Genomic DNA, 22,215 nt, shown 5'->3' on the forward strand with positions numbered 1-22,215 from the left:
GACCATCTGCTGGGAGAAAACTTTGAGATTATGTCAGTTTTTGTGTCAAACCGTATAGATTTGGAGTTGGAGAACTTGAAGCTCAGCAAGTCTAACTCCTTCCTTCATATAGTCGCAAGGCTTCTTCACTGCCTCGTGTGTCCGTCCTGGGGCTAGGCATTGGCAAGGCAGAGACTACCGGCACTGACACTCACAGGGAAGACGGACATGGAAACAGACTCAGCGAGGTGATGCGGGTGCCGTGATAAACGGGTGTCTGGGGAACATGCGCTATGCTCAGGAGGTGAGCTGAGTCTTTACCTAGGTAGAGTGTGTACTAAGAGGGGCTGCTGCTGCTGCTGCTAAGTCGCTTCAGTCATGTCCAACCCTGTGTAACCCCATAGACGGCAGCCCACCAGGCTCCCCAATCCCTGAGATCCTCCAGGCAAGAATACTGGAGTGGGTTGCCATTTCCTTCTCTAATGCTCGAAAGTGAAAAGTCAAAGTGAAGTCGCTCAGTCGTGTCCGACTCTTAGCGACCCCATGGACTGCAGCCTACCAGGCTCCTCTGTCCATGGGATTTTCTAGGCAAGAGTACTGGAGTGGGGTGCCACTGCCTTCTCCAACTAAGAGGGAAGCAGGAAAAGATTAGTCTAACATACAATGGAGAAGAAGGTAGGGGCAAGATCAATAAACATTTATTGAACTTTATTCATATAATGTTCATATATATGGGCTGCCAGACTCTATGTTAATTGCTAAAGGCATGAAAGATACAGCCTTTTTCTCAAGGAGCTTATCATTTAAGTGCACATAAACAAATTACAATACATTGTGATAAATGCACAGACTATATGTGGGGACCAGTTAGAGGCCATCACCTGGTCTGCATGAGAAGGGATGAGGGTCAGAACTAAGAGAATGATGGAAGAAAAAGGAGTGAATAAATAGAAGAGGTGGTCAGGAGCTGAAGTCCACCGGACTTGGGGAGGGCCTGGGCGGGTAGGATGGGAGACTGGGTGACTTCCAGGTTTCTGATGTGGGTAAGAAAGAATCATTCTCTGAAAACAGAGATAGAGGCAGATGAACAAGTTCAGGAAGAAAGATGAATTCACATTAAGATACGTGCTGGAGATGTCTGCTGGACATCCAGATAGAAATTTCTAGCATGCAGCAATACTTTCAAGTGTAGAGCTCAGATATGTCTGGGGATATCCATTGTTGAGTCATCAGCACAGAGTGGGAAGCTGAAGTCACAGCAGAGTCTGAGTCTCCAAGGGCAACACCAGGAGAGCAGAGTCAGGGCCATGAGTACGGGAATGAGGGGTCAGCCGAGGAGAAAGAAACAGCAATCCAGGGCAGAGAAGAATCATGAGAAATCTGAAGACAGAGTGAGAAGAAGATTTAAGGGAGGGAGGAGATAAAAGTGTCAAATGCTTCCCAGATATTAAATAAACTGAAGATTTTAAACCAACAGCAGCTGAACTTGGCCCTAGGTCAACTTTGTCTGGGGAACTTTGCCAGTGTGGTTTCAGTGGCGTGTCTGTGGGCAGAAACCTGACTGCAGTGGACAGAAAAGAGGGGACGGTAGAATGCTGAGGCTGTGGGCACTCTTTGTAAGATGTGCCCCATGAGGGGGAAAGGAGATCCGAGATCTTTATGGGAGGACACAGGATTGAGGCAGGGTATCAGTTTTGTTTTGAGACTGGAGAAACTTGAGCAAGTTTACATGGTGTGCTGGGGGTGGGAGGAGCCATTCCAGAAGGAGAGCTGAAAACCGAGAAGAGAAGGAATAACTACAGGAGTGATGTTCAGAGAGCTGAGGGGACACTGATCAAAGACACAGCAGCAAGAGACTGGAAGACGAAAGGTGGAAGGGGGCAGAAAGAGGGCACCCTGCACCAGAGGTCTTTCCCTGTGAGATTTGGAAATCAACGGAATTGATATTGAAGCCTCAATATTATCTGCAAAATAAGAAAATGAGAAAACTAAGGCCCAGAGAGGGCCTTGGTCTGCATGATAATCCATAGCGAGTAATAGTTTGATTTAGTCAAGTTTCTTGACTCCTTGCCCGGTCCTCTTTCTACTCCCTAGAATATATTCACTTGTTTTGAAGACATTTTCATTGTCTGAACATCTGTTTGAAAATGGGGCTTTTCTGTATCTTTCTTTTGAAAGATGACCAGGCAAGGCGGGCTTCACAAAATGGAAGATTATGCCACCTGTCACCAAGGACAGTGAGCCTGCCAAAACCCAGGAATGGGACCTAGAGATTTGCCCTCTTGAAATGAGTAAGGGACTTTCCTGGTGGTCCCGTGGCTAGGACTCCACACTCCCGATGCAGGGGGCCTGGGTTCAGTCCCAGGTCAGGGAGCTTGGTCCCATATGCTGCAATTAAAGAATCTGTATGCCACAACTAAAGATCCCATGTGCTGCAATGAAGACCCGGCATAGCCAATTAAATAAATGGTAAAAAAAAATTTTTTTAATGGGTAAGATAGCAGCAGTTCACCCTTGGACAGAGATCCTGACTTACTCATGCCTCTTTCGCGTGCTTGGAAAATGCATTGAACACTCAAACTGTGAGCATCACTTCACTGGAAAACATTCTAGAAAAGTACCTGGTGGGAGAGTATGGTGTTATGGGGGAAGGAATGGCTGAGAGTAAACTGTGGACAAGCCTCTTGGCCTCTTCACACTTCCAAGGTCCTTTCTAAGGGTAACACACACATCTGAGGAAGAGGTGGACAGGACCAAGTACTGATGACTAGAGCTAGCCAGTGGAGCACACAGAGAAAACAGTCACCAAAAATACAAAGGAAGGATAACGAAGATTGGAGCCATCATTTAGCCGTGGGTAGGCCTGTCAAATGGAATAGAAATGGGAAGAAATTATGTCTACTTGGAAAACATAGCTTGTGTCCTTAACTCATATAACATTAGGGAAAAGGAGGAAAAAACAGCTTCATATCACAATCACACACTTTAGAATTGGAAAAGACTTAAGTCCAACCTACTAAGACCAATTCATAGTTCTGTCATCCCCAAGATTGCTTCTCTCTCCTTCTGTGATTTCTTTAACAATACCACCTGGCTTCTAGGGTAATTAGAAATACTCAGACAGCAAACAAACTTGCAATAAACACTGGCTTGCTTTCTGCAGTGTCCTGAATAAAGGCCCCCAGACAAAGGACTCTGGATGTGGGAAGCCGACCCTGAGATGGAGAACTGGATTAAGATCCTATCATCTCTGACCAAAACCATTCCATGTAATTAAAGCCACAGGAGTACAAATGTGGCTCTAAACCAATGCCTCCTATAACTTGAAAGGTTTCCCTCTTGGAGATTAAACCGTTATGTAACATATAATAACTTCATCATTATAATTTACATAGCATCTTTCTTCACTGGCACCTAAAGTGCTTTATACATGCAATGATTAATTCTTACAAGAATCTTACAAAGCAGACAATCAACAAGGATTATTATTCCCAATTTGCAGAAGCTAAAATCAGAGCAGGGAAACACGATGAGATTTTTTGCAGGTCAGGAAAAATGAGTGGAAGATTATCATTTTAAAATTCTCATTGATTGAGTTCCACCCTTGTGCTCTGGTGTGTCTGTGATGCAGTAGAGTGGGTGGGGTGGAAAGGGGGAAATGGTTTGAATAACACAATATAAAGACGAAAGAATATTTAGGAGCCGGTAATTCCAACTCAAGCTATAGAAACAGAAGTTAAATTGTGCCACTGGGCATAGTCTATGAAACTACAAACTCAGCAAATCTGCCTTGTCGCAGAAATGAGACAGAGATTTTTTTACTCCCTTGTGAATGGTATGGATGTTAAAAATAAACAAAGTATTCAATTTTTACCTTCATGATAGGAGAGAAAAGAGGGACTCCACCATATAAGGAAATGGGCTGAGATGAAAACTATCAGGTACACACTCGCTGACCATGCTAACCAAAGCAGCAGCCTGTGACCCTCTGTGTTCTTACTCTGCTTAATTACTCTTCATCGCATGTACATATTCATTTTTTTTGTCTATCTTCCCCACTAGAAATAGAAGCTCCATGAGGGCAGGGCTTTTATCCTTATTCATTGATATTTTCAGGGCCTAGAACAGTACCTGGCATCTAACACTCAAAAAGATGTCAAACTAATGAAGAATGCCTGTAGGTTAAAGATCTAGTTCTGTCATTGATCAATTCTGTGACCTTGGAGAAGTTATTTAATGTCTTGGGGGTCTTTAGTAGAGGGGAAAAAAAAAAAAAGCATTCAACCAGATGATCCTTTCACCACTTCAATATTGTGATTTTATATACATAATGAACCATAATACAAGGCAAAGTGTGATTAAGCTAAAGTGGATAAATGTCACAGTTTAAAAATGATTATTGTCTTAAATTCACTAACAGCCTCAGAAAACTCTTTGCTGCTACAATTCCCCCTGGGACTTCTGCTAGCGTGTTTGCCTCTAGATCTCTGGGTCAAAGTGAGGCTTCAAATTAGGTCAATCTATAAAGCTATGAGAAGATAAAACACTGAGCTACAACAGTAATAACAGAAACAGCAAAGTCAACTAATAAAAGGTAGTTTTTTCCATAGGTATTAACAGGCCCCAAACACATTATTACCCAGCAGAATAGAATTGTTATTACTGTTGTTTAGTCGTTAAGTCGTGGCTGACTCTGTGACCCCATGGACTGTAGTCAGGCTCCTCTGGCCACTGGGATTTTCTAGGAAAGAATACTGGAATGGGTTGCTATTTCCTTCTACATAGGATCTTTCATGACTCAGGGATTGAACTCTTACCTCTTGCACTGGTAGGTGGATTCTTTAACCACTGAGCCACTGGGCAAGCAGTTGATGCTGTAACAATTCTCCTTAATTGCCAGGCAAAGATTAAATTATGGCCCACTTACTCTGGTTATGGTACAGAAGTAAGTACTACATTTTACATATATTTCTAGAAAAGTGGTTCCAGTGAACAGGTTTTGGTGCTTAAAGACTGTCAGTTAACTGGAAAATTCCCTTTCACACAATAGATTATTTCTCAGTGATGCCAGAAAGTGAAATATAGTAACTGACAAGATATCAGAATATGAGAAAATATTACGTGCATAGATAGTTTCATTTGAAAACTGGCTGGCATCCCCAGTTTTTCACAGAAACTCTCTGAAGCCTAGGAGCTCCTAAGTGCAGTTTTGGAATTTAAAGAAAATAAATATACTCTTTTATATGTAAATTTTCATTACCTAGAAATAACACTATAATAAAGTCACAAAGAAATCAGAAAGCTGGACTCAAAAACTGATTTCCCAAATATTGTCTCTGACTGCTGATACCAACCAAGCAAGCATTTGCCTGAGTTTTTCAACTGTTACATTGCTACCCATCTTTATTCCAATTTCCCCTTGAAGTTTATTGTTTCCTATTTCCCCTTCCTAAATGTGGCTTATTTCCTGAGCTGTACGTTTTGGCCTTCTGCTTTTCTCTATAAATACTTTCTCCTTCAGAAAGATCATATACACTGATGTTTTCAACTGTTGTTTCTTCATGGATGACTCACACATTTACCTATTTAGGTACAACTTCTCTTTCATCAGCTTTAGTCCTGTATTTCTAAAAACCCCCTAAGATTTTTCTTCTGAATATTTCACTACTATCTCAAATTTTAAAAATCTTTTTTGAGCTCTGAGCTCATTTTTGTTTTAAAACCGACACATGCTATGCACATCCCTTCTCAGTTACAATTTCCAAGACTTAAAGAATTGGTCTTTTCTGATTCCTCCTGATTCTTTTCTCCCATCATCCACTTGGCTACTATACCAATCAATTCTTGTAATCTTGGTCTTTTTGCTCTCACCTTTATTACCCAACACCAAGACTATCCTATCTTCTCATCCATACTATCTTTCACACTTGAGCTAGGATAATGTCTCTAAAACGTAGATTGGGACATTCACAGTTCATCGTTCATTCCACAAACACTGAGTGCTTATTTTATACAAAGCACTACCTTACACACTCAGGATGCAGAAATGAATGATTATGGTCTAGTAGGGAGAAAAGACTTGTACATAAATGGAAGTTCCAACTGAGAAACTGGTACTGAATGAACAGATTAAGAATGGTTTCCAAAGCATAATGAACATTCAGTAGAAGGAAAACTTATTTCTAGATGGAGCTATTATTTCATTCAGCTTTAATTAAAGGATAGAATGTCAACATCCCAAGATATAGACATAAGCCTCTACAGAGCCTCCCCTGAATTTCTTGTCACTAATCAATTTCTATTGTTTGAGAAAGGCCAAAAACGCTGGTCAGTATCAATGGGGAAAACAGAAACGGCATCAAATAGAAACACTGATGTTTCCAAGCTGGAAACTCATGAGAGTATTAACGAAATGAGGGAGCCACTCTGGAAAGCAATTCGGGAGGAAGGAGGCCAAAATACTCTGCGGAATAGTCAGCGTTTATACACCTACGAACATTCCAGAAGAAACGGACAAGCCTCCTGAAGGGAGCTGGGTACTGACGACTTAAGCTGGAGCAGAGCGGGGCAGTGTTTCGGCAAAAACAGGTACAGAACGGACTAGAGAAATCTTACTACTGAGGTTCGCCCGAGCAGGAGTGAAGGGTGTAGTATCGCTGAAGGGATCCCCTCGCGCCTACTCGGCCGGCAATCGCCTCAAGTTCCTCACGCAGACTCGGCGCAGGCGGCCGAAAGCAGCTTTTCCCGCCCTTCTCAGCTGAGAAGTTCCAGAACTTTCGTCCCTAGCCGTCGCCGGCTCCAAATCAAGAGGGCTCAAAATACAGCGATGCGTCTCTTCCTGCCAGTCACTAGGCCGGTTGGAAGCGCACGGAAAGCATCAACACTTTTAGCCCGACCTAACTACTCTCGCCGAAGAAGGCAATGGCACCCCACTCCAGTACTCTTGCCTGGAAAATCCCATGGGCGGAGGAGCCTGGTAGGCTGCAGTCCATGGGGTCGCGAAGAGTCGGACACGACTGAGCGACTTCACTTTGACTTTTCCCTTTCATGCATTGGAGAAGGAAATAGCAACCCACTCCAGTGTTCTTGCCTGGAGAATCCCAGGGACGGGGGAGCCTGGTGGGGTGCCGTCTATGTGGTCGCACAGAGCCGGACACGACTGAAGCGACTTGGCAGCAGCAGCAGCAACTACTCTCGCAGAGCCCCGCGCAAGCCATCGGCATTGAGAAAACTGGGGAAAATGCACACGGAGAGCTGGAGATCCCGCGAGACTTCACAGGCCAGCCTCGGCCTCAGCGCGCCGGAAGCGGAAGTCAGGAGGCGGTCGGATTCTGGCCGAAGTGGCTGTGTTACCTGGGAGAGCTGAAGGAGTGTACAGAGAGGTACTGTGCCAGCGCCCTGGACCGGAGGTAGGTTTCCCTGCTCATCCGGAGCCCTGAGCGGGATAGACACAGTCCTGGGCGCAGGAGTCCGTTCGGGCCGCGGGGAGGAGGGAGTCGGGCGGGCAGGCCGAACTGAGTGGCCGGCGAGGTGTCCTCGGGCTCTGCAGTTCTGGGACCGGACTTTTTGGAGAAACCAGAAGCCGCTTCCCCCTCACGGCCTCTAATTTCCCTCGCGCCTGGGGCCGAGGTGTTTTAGAAGGAGCCCAACAGTCAAAGCTCCGAGAGAGAACTGAGAAACGCAGCGGTTCTCAGTCGGTGTCTTCGTCGGTTAATTCTCTGGGTTCATCTCTCAGGGCATGACTGCCGGTTCTGGGTAGTCCTTTCCGAGGTTAGTGACCCACAGCGAAAGTTCCGTGTGGTTTTATTCAGGGCCTAAAAACTAGCCGTCCTCGAGTACACACCTACCTTGTTTGTTGTTGTGTTTGTTTTTAACAGAAAAGAACGTCCTTTGTTAAGTTATTATTCACGCTCGGACTGATTTTGAAGGCCCAGAGGACAAGTCTTGTAGCATCTTCTAGCTCTTTGGTAGCACTTTCAGCTCCAATTTCCTCTTTCAAATTAGCGCCGGAAGTCTTTTAATCCTACCACTTAATTAAGACCCTTACGGTTCCCGTCCCCGCGGCACACACCTTTTGAGAGTTTCTTTCAAGGGAGTCGTTTATTGTTTTTCTTTCCACAGAGCTACACAATCTAAACATTAAACAGAACAGTCGCCTCAAATCCCTGAGGTGAGTAAAGCATGGATCAATTAAAATCCTATTTAAGTTTCATCCTCACCAGTAATGATAAAGATGATAAACATTTGCTTATTTGTGAGAGGGGGATCCTGGGAGAACATAAAAATACAGTAGCACATTTGCCTTGCCTTATGATTTTTATCATCCCTATGGTTAGGTATGGGTCGTCTTTCTGGTGATTCCAGTAATTCCTGTAGAAATTGAGGCACGGTTTTAATTTGCTGAATCTATCTTCAACTATACCTTGGATTTGAGAATTTGACAGCTGTTTGCCAATCTCAGACACACTGGTATTTAATAAGACATATAAGAAGTTAAAACATCTAGATACTGTTTCTTTAATCTGAATAATAATCTTTGTGTAATTTCGTTGGGATGACAGTAGTATTATAAATATTCGCATGAGTTTTGAGGAGTTTGGAGGAAAGACAAACTAATGAAAAAGCTGTCTTCTAATATCACATCTGTTTGACAAAAGCTTTTTATTACAAACTGAATTGATACAGGAAGAAAAATAATTCTAGGATGTCAAATAAGAGAGATTTGGTTTTAAAGTTTTAACATGGTGTCACATATGCCCCACATCATAAAATGTCTTGAGGCAAAGAATAGAAAGATAGGGTTTAGGTTAGGAAAGGTAGGGGATGGGACTGCATCAAGGAAGGACTGGACATTGGGTGAAGTGAAAGTGAAAGTCGCTCAGTCCTGTCTGACTCTTTGCAACCCCATGGACTATACAGTCCATGGAATTCTCCAGGCTAGAATATTGGGAGTGGGTAGCCTTTCCCTTCTCCAAGGGATCTTCCTGACCCAGGAATCAAACCAGGGTCTCCTGCATTGCAGGTGGACTCTACCAGCTGAGCTATCAGGGAAGCCCAAGGGTATCGGGGGCTACCTCCAAAATACTTCCAGGGCTGGCTGGCTTCCAGATCTTGGTTGAAGATAAAAAGAAGTGAACTCTTTCTTCCTTGGTTCCTCAAGGATTACGCCTTCTGCAGCCTGAGTAAAATCTTTTCTCAGAGGTAGGGGGCTCTCTGAAAATTTAGTTAAATACTGCTTCAAATGTGAATCCATAATTGCCCTGGAAAACTCAGCTGAAAAAAAATTCTGTTTTCATAGCCGTTAGATAATATTTATAGTACTTCTTTTCATGTGTCAGAACACCTAGAATAAGAATGTATTAGAGAAAAAAAGAAAATAGATACCATTCTATAGTAATTACCCTCGACTTTAATAGCTGTATGTTTAAAGGCCTTTTTATTTGTCTTTCCAGAGACTTCCCTGGTGGCTCAGAGGGTAAAAGCATCTGCCTACAATGCGGGAGACCTGGGTTCGATTCCCTGGAGAAGGAAATGGCAACCCACTCCAGTATTCTTGCCTGGAAAATCCCATGGACCGAGGAGTCTGGCAGGCTACGGTCCATGGGGTTGCAAAGAGTGGACACGACTGAGCAACTTCACTTCACTGTATTTTCAGTCTTTTTCTTTCTTTGTTGGCTCTTCTTGTATTTTCCTATCACCAACCATCAGGTGTTTTAGTCTGGGGAAAAAAAGAGATAATCTTCCAGTAAGCCCTTAGCTACTGCCCTTTGTGTGTATCTCCAGCCAGGCCTCTTGAAAGCTTAGTATAGACTAATCGGTATAGATTTCTATTTCCTTACTTTCCAATTACTTTTTAATTAATTGTAGTCCTGCTTTAATCCCTGCTATTCTAATCAGCTCCTAATGGCTAAATCGAATTAATTTTTTCTTCTTGGTTCTTTCCAGTTACTATTCAACACTAATGACCTTTCACTCTTTAATCTCTTGCCTTCCATGATAATCTCTTGGGGTTCTCCTCTTATCCCTTCTTTATCATCTTTATATGGTGATGTTCTCTAGGATTGTTTTTTGTTACTCTTTCTTTTTCCATAGCCCTCCTGAGGAGTCTCATTCTTTCTCACAGCATTATCCACCAGCAAAATTCATGTCTCCCATTGCATTCATTGTCCACCCAGTTCTCCGTCCCAGATATTTAAACTGTGAACTGACTCTTCATGTGGATATACATATCATAACGAACTTACCTCAGTGTGGATCTTCACCTACCTTCACTTTCTCGTTCCTGTGATACCATAACCTGACCAATTATTTGGCCAGAAACCTAGGAGCTATCCTTTATCCCCTCTCTTCGTAACATCTACTCAGTGACTGATTCCTCTTGGAATTCTTTTAAAACTATTTTCACAGTCTATGCCTCAGATTAAATCCTCAGCATTATTGCAGTAATCTGCCCTTAAACTCACTAATCTGTTCTCTACTGTGTTATTAATAGAAAAGTGATCCTTCTAAATGGTAAATTTGTTCTTGAGACTTCCCTACTTAAACCACCCCTTTGCCTCAGAAAAAGCAGAGTTGTTTAAATATAAAGAATTTCACTATTTGACTCTTGCCCACTTTTACAGCTGAATTTCTTGACATTTGCTGCTCCTCCCTTTATATTTATACCACAACTATCTATTCTACCAGACTGAGAGCTCTTTGTGGGCAAGGTTCATGATATATTGTTCATCTTTGTATCCCAGGCTCCTAGTTAGCATAGTGCCTCTATTATAGTAATGAAGAAACACTGAATTGAATCTAGCCTGTCTTAGGTTTAAAGGTACGCAAGGGCTTTACACATACTCTCCCTAAAAGTGTTTACTTCCTATTTTCTCACTATCTGGTAAAGATAGTGTTACTTAAAAAAAAAATTCTAATAGAAACATATTAAAAACCTGTACAGAATTTCAGAATGACTGACACTTCTGAAGCTGTTCCAAATTTTGAAGAGATGTTTGCCAGTAGATTCACAGAAGATGACAAAGAATACCAAGAATACTTAAAACGCCCTCCCGAGTCTCCTCCGATTGTTGAGGAATGGAATAGCAGAGCTGGTGGCGGCCTGAGAAATAGAGGCAATCGGTATGTATTACTTCAGAAGTGTAAATGCAGATGGCTGATCTGGGAGAGGACAGCTCGAATCATCTAGCCCCCAAGGCCCGTGAGGGCAGCCATCAGTGTTTTTGTTCAGTGTGCTATACTGAGTGCCTAGTAACTGCTTAAGTGCCTGATAAATATTTGCTTTATTATTTTGTAAGCACCATATTTTTTTCCCCTTGCTATGCAGTTGTGTGTATGTGTATTTTTTTTTTTTTAATATTCTTTCTCTGGACTAATATTTTCTTGGCAAATATGCTTTAAAAACCTAGGGTCTTCTACAAAACGTTTACATTAAATTCCATAAAGAAGGTATTGTTTTGGTTTACATTTAGAAAGAAGTTTATACAATGGAAATTACTTTCATTTAATACCTCAAAATAGATAAAAGGAATATTACCATATTGCTTTTGAACAACTGAATAGGTTTAGTTTGCTTCAGAACCATCCTGTTGTTTTGAGTTTGCAGCCTTAGTTTACCTCTTCTCTGCAAAGTCTATCCAGTATAATACTGGATCTGGATTTTAGGAGAGTTTTGAATACCTGGTGCAGTAACACTCTAAAGAAAACTGGTTTTTACTATTTTGTTTACTGAGTATTAGATTGAGAAATGAAATGTACCAGGCTAGATTTCTCATGTGTTTTTAAGGAAAGTATAAAAATATTTCTGTTTTGTTGTTGTAGGTTGCAAGATAACAGACAGTTTAGAGGTAGGGATAGCAGACGGGGGTGGCCAAGTGACAATCGATCCAATCAATGGCATGGACGATCCTGGGGTAACAACTACCCGCAGCACAGACAAGAACCTTACTACCCCCATCAATATGGACACTATGGTTACAACCAAAGGCCTCCTTATGGCTACTACTGATAGAAGTGTCAGCAACTTTTAGTAAAATTATTTACTCTGTTAACATGACAAAAGTTTACATTGTATCTTTTGTTGGTCATGGTTTTACATCTGATTGTAGAAAATGGATTATTAATTTTTTGGAACTTGGGAATTTAAAAAAATTAGATCTTACTGGAGAGACATGATGGTTGCTGGAAATAAATACTCCCCTAAAAAGGTTGTGGGTTATATTGCTTGACTTCTACCTCAGCTTCGTCTTTGTTTCATGACTTAATAGTGCTTTGAATGTTGTATATAATTTTCCTTGTTAGACCTCCAGGAGTTGTCTTTGTTTTACACAGAAATAAAAATTTTATGTAGAAAATGCTTGCTTTTAATTTGTAAGATGAGGAAGTATCCCTGCACTCGGATGTGCGCATTCCTAAAATTTTACACAGGGAGTACATCAGCTCCTAAATGCGCCACTATGCCTACTGATGATGTATTGTACACAGTAGTAATTGAAAGGTAAAACAATTGTAGTATATTTCATTTGGCTTTTGTTGTTATGTGAATGTGGAACTTTGTAATTACTCTACAGGTATGAGTCATTTTCACAATCATTTTGGTCTCTCTTTAGAGGGATATCAAGAATAAAGCTGTAAAATCAGGAAGGAATCAGTCTCAGTTTCAGTATCTTATTTAATGTAGTGGTAGGTGGGATTAAGGCACACAAGTCATTTTACACAAACACTAAGGCTTTTGCTAACATAAACATTACATGTTATGCAAAAGTTTAATGTTCCCTTTCTTCTCAGTTATATGTAAATAATGCTGTATTTTGACTCTGTTTACTTTTATGGTATTTAATGTAGGTTGAGTTTACAATGTTATTTCACCTCCAGATGTGCTGGAGGTGAGATTTTTTTGCTGCCTCCTCTTCTGTAAATCCAGTCATGCTGAAACTTTCTTTCAGAATGAGCACCATATTTCCCATCATTTTAATGGCCATTATAATGGTTTTATTTAAATAAAATACTTGTAAGTATTCTCCTTCAAATTTTGGTAGTTAGTCCATTCATTAATACAGTGAGATGAGCTTTACTGCTCTGTCCTCATATCTCTTGAAAAAAGTTCATTTGGTTTAAGAGTAATATTAAGAGCACAAGTTTCATGATAGGTCAAAGATATTAAAAGGGAACTTCCTGAATCTGCCTTCTGCTGCCTTCTTTCTTAGCACTCTGCTTAGAGGTTGACATCTCCAGATACTGCTTCTCCTATATGCTCTGGATCTAACTCTCTCCACTACACCCGCTTCCTGCAAAGCCATCCTTTCAGGTAACTGTTCTATTAGAAAGGATTTGATAAACCAAGTACTCACACTCAGCTATAAATAAAATGTTAACAATAAGATAAGGGTTTTCCCCATAGCCCTCTTAATTACATCAGTAGGAAACAAGCCAGTGGTGGTATACTAAGATAGGTCTTTATTACTACAGTAGAGTACTTGGCCCAGAGAGTTAAGAATGGCTTGGCTATAGCCCAAGATCCTTTCTGAAAGCAGGTATGAAAGTGAAGTGTGGAAGTGTTAGTCACTCAGTTGTGTTCAACTCTGTGACCCCATGGGTCACAATCTGCCAGCTGCCTCCATCCAAGGAATTCTCCAGGCAAGAATCCTGGAGTGGGTAGCCATTCCCTTCTCCAGGGGATCTTCCTGACCCAGGGATCAAATCTGGGTCTCCCACATTGCAGGCAGATTCTTTACCATCTGAGCCACCAGGGAACCCCAAAAGTAGATGGGTTATTAAAAATACCTGTCAATTGATAAAGCACAGCTGCTGACCTGTTGGGCCACACCTCTGGAGCAGGGTCCTGGAGGCTGTCTACTGTGCCAGCTATTGACACTAGTTAGATCTCTGGATCCAAGGGACCACGGAGGGTGCCTCTCAGACAGCTTGGAAGAAAAGTGTTTTCCAACAGTACTTAAATATTTTCACACTGATACAATAGGGCATATATGGCCTGAGTATCAACTCTTGGAAATATGATGAGTCCTCCTTTTAACATGGGTTATTTCTGCATTCAGCATGGGTAATTTATGTGGTGGTGGTTTGTGTGTGTGTGTGTGTAATTAGCAGTTACATCAGACTGCTCCCTGTGTATTTAAAACCAGGAAAAAATAAAAAGACATGGTTTCTGCTTCATGTGGGAGAGACAGAAAAGAACATCAAAGCAACTGAAGGATCATTGAAAAGTGGAGAAGAAAAAAATGTGTCAAGTGAAATTCATCTCAAATAGGTAGTTTCTTGTAATAGCATATAGACTAAGCATAAGGAATCTTGGCTCCAAGTTTGTCTTACAAGGTATCTGACCTTGAGAAAAGTAAGCACTTAAACTTTGAGCTTATTTGTTCACTTGCAAAAATGGGAATAACAAGGTGATACGCTTGTCGCTCTCACAGGGTTATCATAAAAACAAGTGACCAGACATGTAAGAGCTTGAGAATGGAAATGAAAGCCTGTGACCATTAAAACCTCAGCTGTATATAATTGGTGCTGCATTAAATCAGTGAGAGGAAAGGATTTGATAAACTGTAAAGCATGAAATTAAAAGATGCTTACTCCTTGGAAGGAAAGTTATGACCAACCTAGATAGCATATTAAAAAGCAGAGACATTACTTTGCCAACAAAGGTCTGTCTAGTCAAGGCTATGGTTTTTCCTGTGGTCATGTATGGATGTGAGTTGGACTGTGAAGAAAGCTGAGCGCCGAAGAATTGATGCTTTTGAACTGTGGTGTTGGAGAAGACTTGAGAGTCCCTTGGACTGCTAGGAGATCCAACCAGTCCATTCTAAAGGCGATCAGCCCTGGGATTTCTTTGGAAGGACTGATGCTGAAGCTGGAACTCCAGTACTTTGGTCACCTGATGAGAAGAGTTGACTCATTGGAAAGGTCAATCCCTCCCTGATACTGGGAGGGATTGGGGGCAGGAGGAAAAGGGGACGACCTAGGATGAGATGGCTGGATGGCATCACGGACTCGATGGACGTGAGTCTGAGTGAACTCCGGGAGTTGGTGATGGACAGGGAGGCCTGGCGTGCTGCGATTCACGGGGTCACAAAGAGTCAGACACGCCTGAGCGACTGAACTGAACTGAAAGCATAGTATTGATATAAAGGATGTGGTAGTGGTTTCGTCGCTCAGTCGTGTCCAACTCTTGCAACCCTGTGGACTGTAGCCCACCAGGCTTCTCTGTTCATGGGATTCTCCAGGCAAGAATACTGGAGTATGTTGCCATTTCCTTCTCCAGGGGTTCTTTCCCACCCAGGAATTGAACCCAGGTCTCCTGCATTATAGGTGGATTCTTTACTAACTAAACTATGAGGGAATCCCAAATGAGGTAGGCAGATTGAGAACTAAAGATACGTGATTGTTTTCTTAGGTGTACTACTATACAGATTAGCAAAAGAATAAAACGTATCCTTCAGAAAATAAACGCTTCAAATATGGAAGACAGGAATTTCCTGGCAATCCAGTGGTTAGGACTAGGTAAATGGCTTGGGTGCAGTCCCTGGTTAGGAAACTGAGATCCCATGGTGTGGCCAAAAAGAAGAAAGACAAGTTTATATCAAAGTTAAACCAAAATTACTGGCATTTCCTGTTTGGAAATTGACACTGGCTTGACAATGTTGATTATGGAACACATCAAATTAGTATCCTTTTGAGATCAGTTTACTAGAGATTAAAGACAGGAAAAAAAAAAATTTTTTTTTTCCTTGAGTGCTAGAAGGATTTGCCCTAGATGAGGAAATGGCAACCCATTCCAGTATTCTTGCCTAGGAAATCCCATGGACAGAGAAGCCTGGCAGCCTACAGTCCATGAGGTTGCAAAGAGTCAGACATGACTGAGCAACTAAGCACAGCACAGAGTATAGTAACCTTGGGTTACTGCTCTAAGAATAGTTTTTAGGTTCTTGAAACCATATACGAAGAAGCTGGTAAGATTCCCAGCATAGTTTTGGTTTCCAAAGCTGCATTCCTTATAACATAATGCTCAACAGACAAGGATGTAATGTTCCCTTTTAATTTTATCCCCCTAAAGGAAATATAAAACTTTATGACAGTTAAGGGTAATGAAATGTCAGTTTTAAGTTTAGAATCCCCAAAAGGAAGGAAATGATCTTTTACCCTGAAGATTACTGATATCACTAATTTTGAACTCTATTGAAAGCACTACACTTTGTTTCTCAATAGTTCTTAAACACCTTAAAAATTTCCCTAGACTTTGTATTCTGTTTGATTCAGTCAACTCAAACACAGATTTCGCTATGTATGGAAATCTATGCTCTGGACCTTTGACTTCTTTTAATTAGCACTACCGTTTGTAGTGAAAGGGAATTTTTGTTCTTGTTAGGAAATAAATAGTCCCAGTTTGAGGTGGCTTGTTAGAGAACTTCAGTTAGCTGGAAATGCTATGTGTTAAAGCACTGACTGGTAATGTTAGATAAATTGATGTATTATATATATTTATATATAATATACATATATATAAAAATATATATATAAATTCACTGAAATTTTTCTTTGGGTTTTTTCTTTCACTGTCCTGTGTTTTAACCAAAGAAGCTTATTTGATATCAGTTCAGTCGCTCAGTTGTGTCTGACTCTTTGTAACCCCATGGACTGCTGCATGCCAGGCTTCCCTGTCTATCACCCACTCCTGGAGCTTGCTCAAACTCGTCCATCAGCTTGGTGATGCCATCCAACCATCTCATCCTCTACTGCCCCCTTCTCCTCCTGCCTTTACTCTTTCTCAGCATCAGGGTCTTTTCTAAGGAGTCAGTTCTTTGCATCAGGTGGCCAAAGTATTGGGGCTTCAGCATCAGTCCTTCCAATGAATATTCAGGACTGATTTCCTTTAGGATTGACTGGTTTGATCTCCTTGCAGTAGAAGGGACTGTCAAGAGTCTTCTACAGCACAATGGTTCAAACGCATAAATTGGTCAGCACTCAGCTTTCTTTATGGTCCAACTCTCACATCCATACATGACTACTGGAAAAACCAGAGCTTTGACAAGACGGACCTCTGTCTGCAAAGTAATGTGTCTGCTTTTTAAAACGCTCTCTAGGTTTGTCATAGCTTTTCTCCCAAGGAGCAAGTGTCTTTTAATTTCATGGCTGCAGTCAACATTTGCAGTGATTTTGGAGCCCAATAAAATACATATTATATTTGATAAATAATACATATAAATGGGAACTTTGAAATACATTAGGCTTTGGTTAATTCTGTGTGAAAAATCTAATTATATAGGTCACTCAAAGAATGTTTCCTCTGTGTAGATTTATAAACTTAGATATGCTTTAAAAAATTTTCCAGTTTTCAACTTAGAATGAAGACCAACAGCAGTAAATATTCTTGACATCTGTAGAAATTAATGATATTTTCAGATTAATACTTAAGAATTCAGACCTATTCGGTTTCACATGCTGTAATAGCTAAACATATTTTCCTGGGTCTTGCTACATCAAATTATTTTGGGGCCTGTTCTCGCCTGGAGAATCCCAGGGATGGGGGAGCCTGGTGGGCTGCTGTCTATGGGGTCGTACAGAGTTGGACATGACTGAAGCGACTTAGCAGCAGCAGCAACTAGATTCAAGTGGTAGACTATACCATTCAGCTGTAAGGTAGCCTTCTAGTCTGACACCTTTACTGGGACCAGCTCTTGGGGAAAATAGGGATGGTAGCAGAGATCCCATGAGCTGTGGAGATGGCAGGGGAGGGCCATGCTGGCTGCATGGGTCTCAGTCAGTTGGACTGCTGTCTGTAGAGAATATACCAGGGTTGAAGAGGAAGTGACCTCAGCAGCTGGTAACACTGCTGAGGCCTGCATGTGCGAGACACATGCTTATTTGAGTAGTTCCTTATCAGTGCTGTCAGACTGGAAAATGGGATGAGCTGTGGATAACACCCCTCAGATTTTAAGATTTATGGGATGGCATGGGAGGGGGTTAATGAGGACAAGCTGTTCCTCATCAAAATTGCTCTTAAGTGATTTGATCATCCCCTTGAAGGATTAAGTGAAAGCATTTGTGCAAAGTAAACATCAATGGGTGGGGCACAGACTCAGTGCCCAGTCAGCATCAGGTTTGTGCCTCCAGAAGTAGAGTGGGCAACTCTGGGCCGATGTGAGTACAGAAAGTGCAGCTCACAGATCTCCAGTCTCTGTGTACTCATGGGCCAATTCAGTTGTTTTCACTCCTGGCCCCAGCGGGTATGGAGAGCCCCATGTATTAATTACCAGTTAGGTTTTCTCCGGGTTTCAGTGACTTCTCCTGAGATGCCTTCAGGGGACAATGTGATGATGATCTCATGGTTTTTTTATACTGTCCTTTTAACTCACTAAAGGATCTCCAGCCTCTTTGTCTGAAAGAGGTAAATAAAACTGCTCTAACTGCTGAAGTCCACAGCTTTTTTCATGTTTGTGTTTCTCTTTTTAAAGTTTCCTTCACTAATATGTTTTGCATGTATACAAAATAATACTGTAAAAAGTAAAACTAGACAAATGAATAATCTGCACCTAACCAGTGATTCTGCCCTGTTCTGAATGCTTCTGTCTCTTTTACCAGGCCCATATAAATTTGGTATATAAAAATAAATAAATAAATTTGGTATATGTTTTTCCTTTATTAAACTGAGGTTTTATATATATATCTCTATATTAATCCACACGTGTGTATTATTCTTTGTTCATACAACAGATTATAACAACCATCACTCCAGGTAAGTAGCCATAGATTAAAAATTAATGACAATTTTAATAATATGACATGGTATGGTATGGATATACCATTGATTATATGACCATTCTCCAATAGGTAGACACTTCGGTTTCCTTTTTTGCCTCCACTAACTATGCCATGTTGCTTTTGTCCATATATCCTCTGATGCTTTTATATGTTCTGTTGGGGTGGTCTCAAAAATAGAACTATTGGGTTAAAAAACCTGTATTATTTCAATAAATGCTGCATTTCCTAAAGAACTGTAGAAATTTACATTCCCATCAGCAACATGTGAGTTTGCAGGCATGTTTTCTCTCTTCTTCCTTGTGACTTCAACTTTTTATCTAGATGGCCACAGGCTTTTTTACCTTCAGAGAACTTTACTGGGTTGTGTTTCATTGCTGATCACTGTCAGTATTTCACCTGGGACACCTTCGTTCTGTAAAATTATCTTATTTCTCCAATATTTTGCTTGTATCTTCAAACCTTTGTTCCATTTCTTCGGCTCCCTTCTCCTGCTATGTGTTGGTTTTCCTGTGTCTGACTTCTGGATCTGTCATCTTCCTTTCTTTGCTCACTTTTATCCTGCCCTCTAAACTCCATGTCATATTTTCAGCCTCTTCTGTTGTGTTGTTCCCAATAGGACCTATATTTCTGTGATGCTTTTTAGATTTGATTAGCCACATTTCAGGTGCTCAAGACCCACACGTGACCAGCAGCAACTGTCCTGGCACCACAGTTCTAGAATCGGATTAAAGGCTTGGGGTTCTGTGGACTTGACTTGCTCCCTTATTCTCCACAGTGCTTCAATTCCTAGGTATGTCTGGGGAAACCTAAGGCTCTGAAGAGATTTCCCAGGGGGACAGAAGGTACTCACTAGAGGATCCCACTACAGTCTATTTGGCAGGTGTGTTCTTCACTCCAGTTAATAAACTGGCATCCTTTTAATTCCTTGTAAGTTGTCCAGCCCAATTCTGTTTTCAAAGACAGTGACTAGATGGGATATCTGAAAGCTTCAAAGGTAAGGGAGGCACTTGGGACCTTGCTGGCTCCACCACAGTGCTGACCCACACTCTCGAGTACTCAGTCGGCTCTGGTTAATGCCACACTCTGGTCTGTGCTAAACCCAGAATGAGAGGGGATTAAGTCTAAGGAACATCTCTGAGGAGACCAGACAAGAAGGACCAAAGATTCTGATATTGGTAGTCAGGCACAACGGAAAGGGATTCCTAAGAGTACTCATTTCAGAAGGAATTGAGAATCCATTCCTTTCTTTAAACTGTGTGTGGGTTTCTGCTGTTGCGTTATGCCGCCACCTCTTGGATGTAAACTGAAAATCTAGCCTTATAAACTTTGTCTCTAGTCACAGGCATTAAGACAGACTGAAGTGGGGGCCCATGATGGGTTCTAACATTTTGATTCTACCTTATGGTTAAGGAACTACCTAACTGAATGTCCAGAATCTGTAAGAGGGGGATTCTGGCAGCCTGAAGCCCAGAAAAGTACTGCCTCCTAAAGTGAGTCTTTCAGTTCAGTTCAGTTCAGTTCAGTTCATTCGCTCAGTCATGTCCAACTCTTTGCGACCCCATGAACTGCAGCACGCCAGGCCTCCCTGTCCACCACCAACTCCTGGAGTTTACCCAAACTCACGTCCATTGAGTCGGTGATGCCATCCAGCCATCTTATCCTCTGTCATCCCCATCTCCTCCTGCCTTCAATCTTTCCCAACATTAGGGTCTTTTCAAATGAGTCAGCTCTTCGCATCAGGTGGCCAAAATACTGGAGTTTCAGCTTTAGTATCAGTCCTTCCTATGAACACCCAGGACCGATTTCCCTTAGGATGGACTGGTTGGATCTCCTTGCAGTCCAAGGGACTCTCAAGAGTCTTCTCCAACACCACAGTTCAAAAGCATCAATTCTTCGGCGCTCAGCCCTCTTTACAGTCCAACTCTCACATCCATACATGACCACTGGAAAAACCATAGCCTTGCCTAGACAGACCTTTGTTGATAAAGTAATGTTTCTGCTTTTTAATATGCTGTCTAGGTTGGTCATCATTTTCCTTCCAATGAGTAAGCATCTTTTAATTTCATGGCTGCAATCACCATCTGCAGTGATCTTGGAGCCCCCCAAAATAAAGTTAGCCACTGTTTCCCCATCTATTTCCCATGAAGTGATGGGACCAGATGCCATGATCTTTGTTTTCTGAATGTTGAGCTTTAAGCCAACTTTTTCACTCTCCTCTTTCACTTTCATCAAGAGGCTCTTTAGTGAGTCTTTAGCTGTTTGGAATTTTAAGCACTGTAAAGGTGCCACCCGCATGCTCTGGTTCTCTCCATCCCCCAGGTGGCAAACTAGTGAGGAGGAGCTCACGGCCATCGGGAGTTCAAGCTCTCTGTTTCTGCCTCCAATTTGGTCAGTGTAGTGTAGACAAAGCACCTAGCAGTGTCTGGCAAGCAACAGGCACCCAAGTTATTAATTTACTATTCTTAATTAAATCATTTTTGCAAGAGTAATTATCACGTATTAAAGTGCAGATGATAGATTACATATGCACTGTTGGACCACCACCATGATACTATCACCAGAGTTGGAAAAGTATCTTTCAGACCTTGTTCATGGGCTGCCTGAAGGGCTGGACCCTCAGGACAACAGATAGGACAAGAAACACAGCAGTCACTTAAATTTAATGGGGGGAAGGCAGAGCTATAATCATATTATCTGACACGTTATAGGGGTTGGGGGTTTTGTATCCTTGTCCTAGGTCACTGGGCCTGTCTTAACGTTCTTAGAGGAAGAACAGGGTCCAGCTGAAGAAAGCTGCATTAACTACACTTTCACATCAGATCAAGGTGCCCAGGCTTTAGCTGTGATTGTTATTAATGGGGAACAGCCCTGTGCAGGTCAGGAGAGCACAGACTGCTAAAGGCAACCTTGTTTGCTGAGGAAGAAAGGGAAATCATGTCCCCAAACACAGCTCCTGAACCAGTTCCTACCTCTGGCAACCGCTTTTGATGACTGGATGTTCTTTTTTCAAGATACTGTGTGTTTCTCAAAAAAAAAGTGACTAGGCAAAAACGTTATGTTAAAATATGGCTATTTAAATAGATGATTGTGGTGGATACCTGTTACTCCTATCCAGACTCCTATTTCTGTAACTTTTCCTAATTTGTATTCAAGTACTTCCCCTTCTCTGCTTTCTCCTCTGTTTCTGTTTAGGCTGAGCCCATCTCCAGCTCTAGGCTGGACCTTGATTAGTGTAAAACAGTGAGAGTAACTCTCATTAGTCACTGGTTTAGGCACCTTGCGTTACAACCTGGCATTCCCTGACAATAGGGGCTGGTTTAGAAACTGTGTGACCTGATCTGTGCTGAGATACAAGGAAAAAGGGCCTCTCATAAGAGCTTTGGTATTTCTTTTCCTACTGGAGGGGGTGATAGGTGGATAAGAAGCTCGAAACTGCTGCCTTTTTGCCTCCAAGAAGGAAGT

At 41.8% G+C, this 22,215-nt stretch overlaps 2 protein-coding genes across 3 annotated transcripts in view; one reads left to right on the top strand and one right to left on the bottom strand.

Annotated features, from left to right (window-relative positions):
• The window catches only part of HOMER2 (homer scaffolding protein 2), a 126,177-nt gene extending 119,262 nt beyond the window's left edge, over positions 1-6,915 (bottom strand). The window contains exon 1 of the mRNA XM_013972981.2: positions 6,595-6,915. The gene's annotated coding sequence lies outside the window, so the exon portion shown is untranslated. The remainder of the gene's footprint in view (positions 1-6,594) is intronic.
• Positions 7,262-12,625, top strand: FAM103A1 (family with sequence similarity 103 member A1). 2 transcript variants are annotated; one of them, XM_005695015.3, is made up of 5 exons: positions 7,262-7,388; positions 8,101-8,149; positions 9,432-9,454; positions 10,922-11,100; positions 11,800-12,625. In XM_005695015.3, exons 4-5 carry the CDS (start codon positions 10,931-10,933, stop codon positions 11,984-11,986), a joined length of 357 nt encoding a protein of 118 aa, XP_005695072.1. In that variant the 5' UTR covers positions 7,262-7,388; positions 8,101-8,149; positions 9,432-9,454; positions 10,922-10,930; the 3' UTR covers positions 11,987-12,625. The 2 variants fall into 2 exon arrangements, with proteins under 2 accessions (XP_005695072.1, XP_005695073.1); XM_005695016.3 differs by lacking the exon at positions 9,432-9,454.

Source organism: Capra hircus, chromosome 21 (assembly GCF_001704415.2).
Source record: "Capra hircus breed San Clemente chromosome 21, ASM170441v1, whole genome shotgun sequence".
In the NCBI taxonomy this organism is placed as follows: domain Eukaryota; kingdom Metazoa; phylum Chordata; class Mammalia; order Artiodactyla; family Bovidae; genus Capra; species Capra hircus.